The 1,039-nt window shown below is 46.3% G+C and overlaps 1 protein-coding gene across 2 annotated transcripts in view; it reads left to right on the forward strand.

Annotated features, from left to right (window-relative positions):
• TNNT2 (troponin T2, cardiac type) overlaps nt 1–1,039 on the forward strand; it is a 31,557-nt gene that overhangs the window by 20,249 nt on the left and 10,269 nt on the right. For both annotated transcript variants that reach the window (XM_027843423.1, XM_027843424.1), the window contains one exon: nt 320–380. In XM_027843423.1, coding sequence (XP_027699224.1) covers nt 320–380 — 61 coding nt within the window. The remainder of the gene's footprint in view (nt 1–319; nt 381–1,039) is intronic.

Here is a 1,039-nt window from a genome sequence, read left to right on the forward strand (position 1 = left end):
AATGTCTTGAAGGCTGGGGTTGGAGAAGCTGCAACCCAGATAACTGCCCTGAGTTTAGCTGAAAGTTCACTGTAGGGAAAGCTTGGGGTTTGGAGAAAGGAAATAGGTCATCTATGCCACTGGCCCACTCTGGTCTCTGATAAAACAGCTTTGCTCCTTATTTCCTGGGACTTTAGACAAGTTGGCCACTCCCCTGGTCTGACCTTAGTTTCCTTATCTGTAAAATGGGAGGATTGGACTAAATGGTCCCCTCCAGTTACAAACCTTATGATCCAGTTGAGGGTGATCATCCCTAACTCCATTTCCCTCTTCCTTACAGGCTATTCATGCCCAATTTGATACCACCAAAGATCCCTGATGGGGAGAGAGTGGATTTTGATGTAAGTATTGGGTCTGCAGAGAGTAGACCAGAAAGTCAAGAGCACTCTTCTCCATGGGGAAGGATGGAGCTCCGTATGAGTTGGAATCAATCTGGGTGGGATGATCTTCTACCCTCCAGAACAAGCAGGCCGTGCCCAGACCCCTAATAGGGGCAGAAGTCCTGGCCAACATTTGCTCTGGACTGTTCCGGAAAAAGTCAGGTTTCTCCTTTGGCCACCATCATGCCTGACTGTCTGCTTGGGAGATGTCTCACTCTTCACCACTGTCCTGTCCCTACTCCAGACTTGGGAATCCTAACTTAGGACTAGAGGTCTTGTTAGATGTTTGGTGAAATACATAGAGTGCTGGAGTTGGAGTCTGACGATGGAAGTGTTTTGTATAACTATACATGCATAACCTGTATCGTGTTGCTTGCCTTTTCATTGAGGGTGAGCGGGGAGGGAGGAAGGGAGAAAATTTGGAACCCAAAGTTTTAAAAACACGTGTTAAAAAAAATGTTTTCACATGCAACTGGGAAATAAGAAATATAGGAAATGGGGTACAGAAATCTATCCTGCCCTATGGGAAAATAGAAGGGAGATGGGATAAAAGAAGGTTGGGAGAGATAGAAGGGAGAGCAGACTAGGGGAAGGGGTATTCAGAATGCATGCCATCTTGG

The sequence above is a fragment of the Vombatus ursinus genome, unplaced genomic scaffold (genome assembly GCF_900497805.2).
Source record: "Vombatus ursinus unplaced genomic scaffold, bare-nosed wombat genome assembly UNPS02014909.1, whole genome shotgun sequence".
Lineage (NCBI taxonomy): Eukaryota > Metazoa > Chordata > Mammalia > Diprotodontia > Vombatidae > Vombatus > Vombatus ursinus.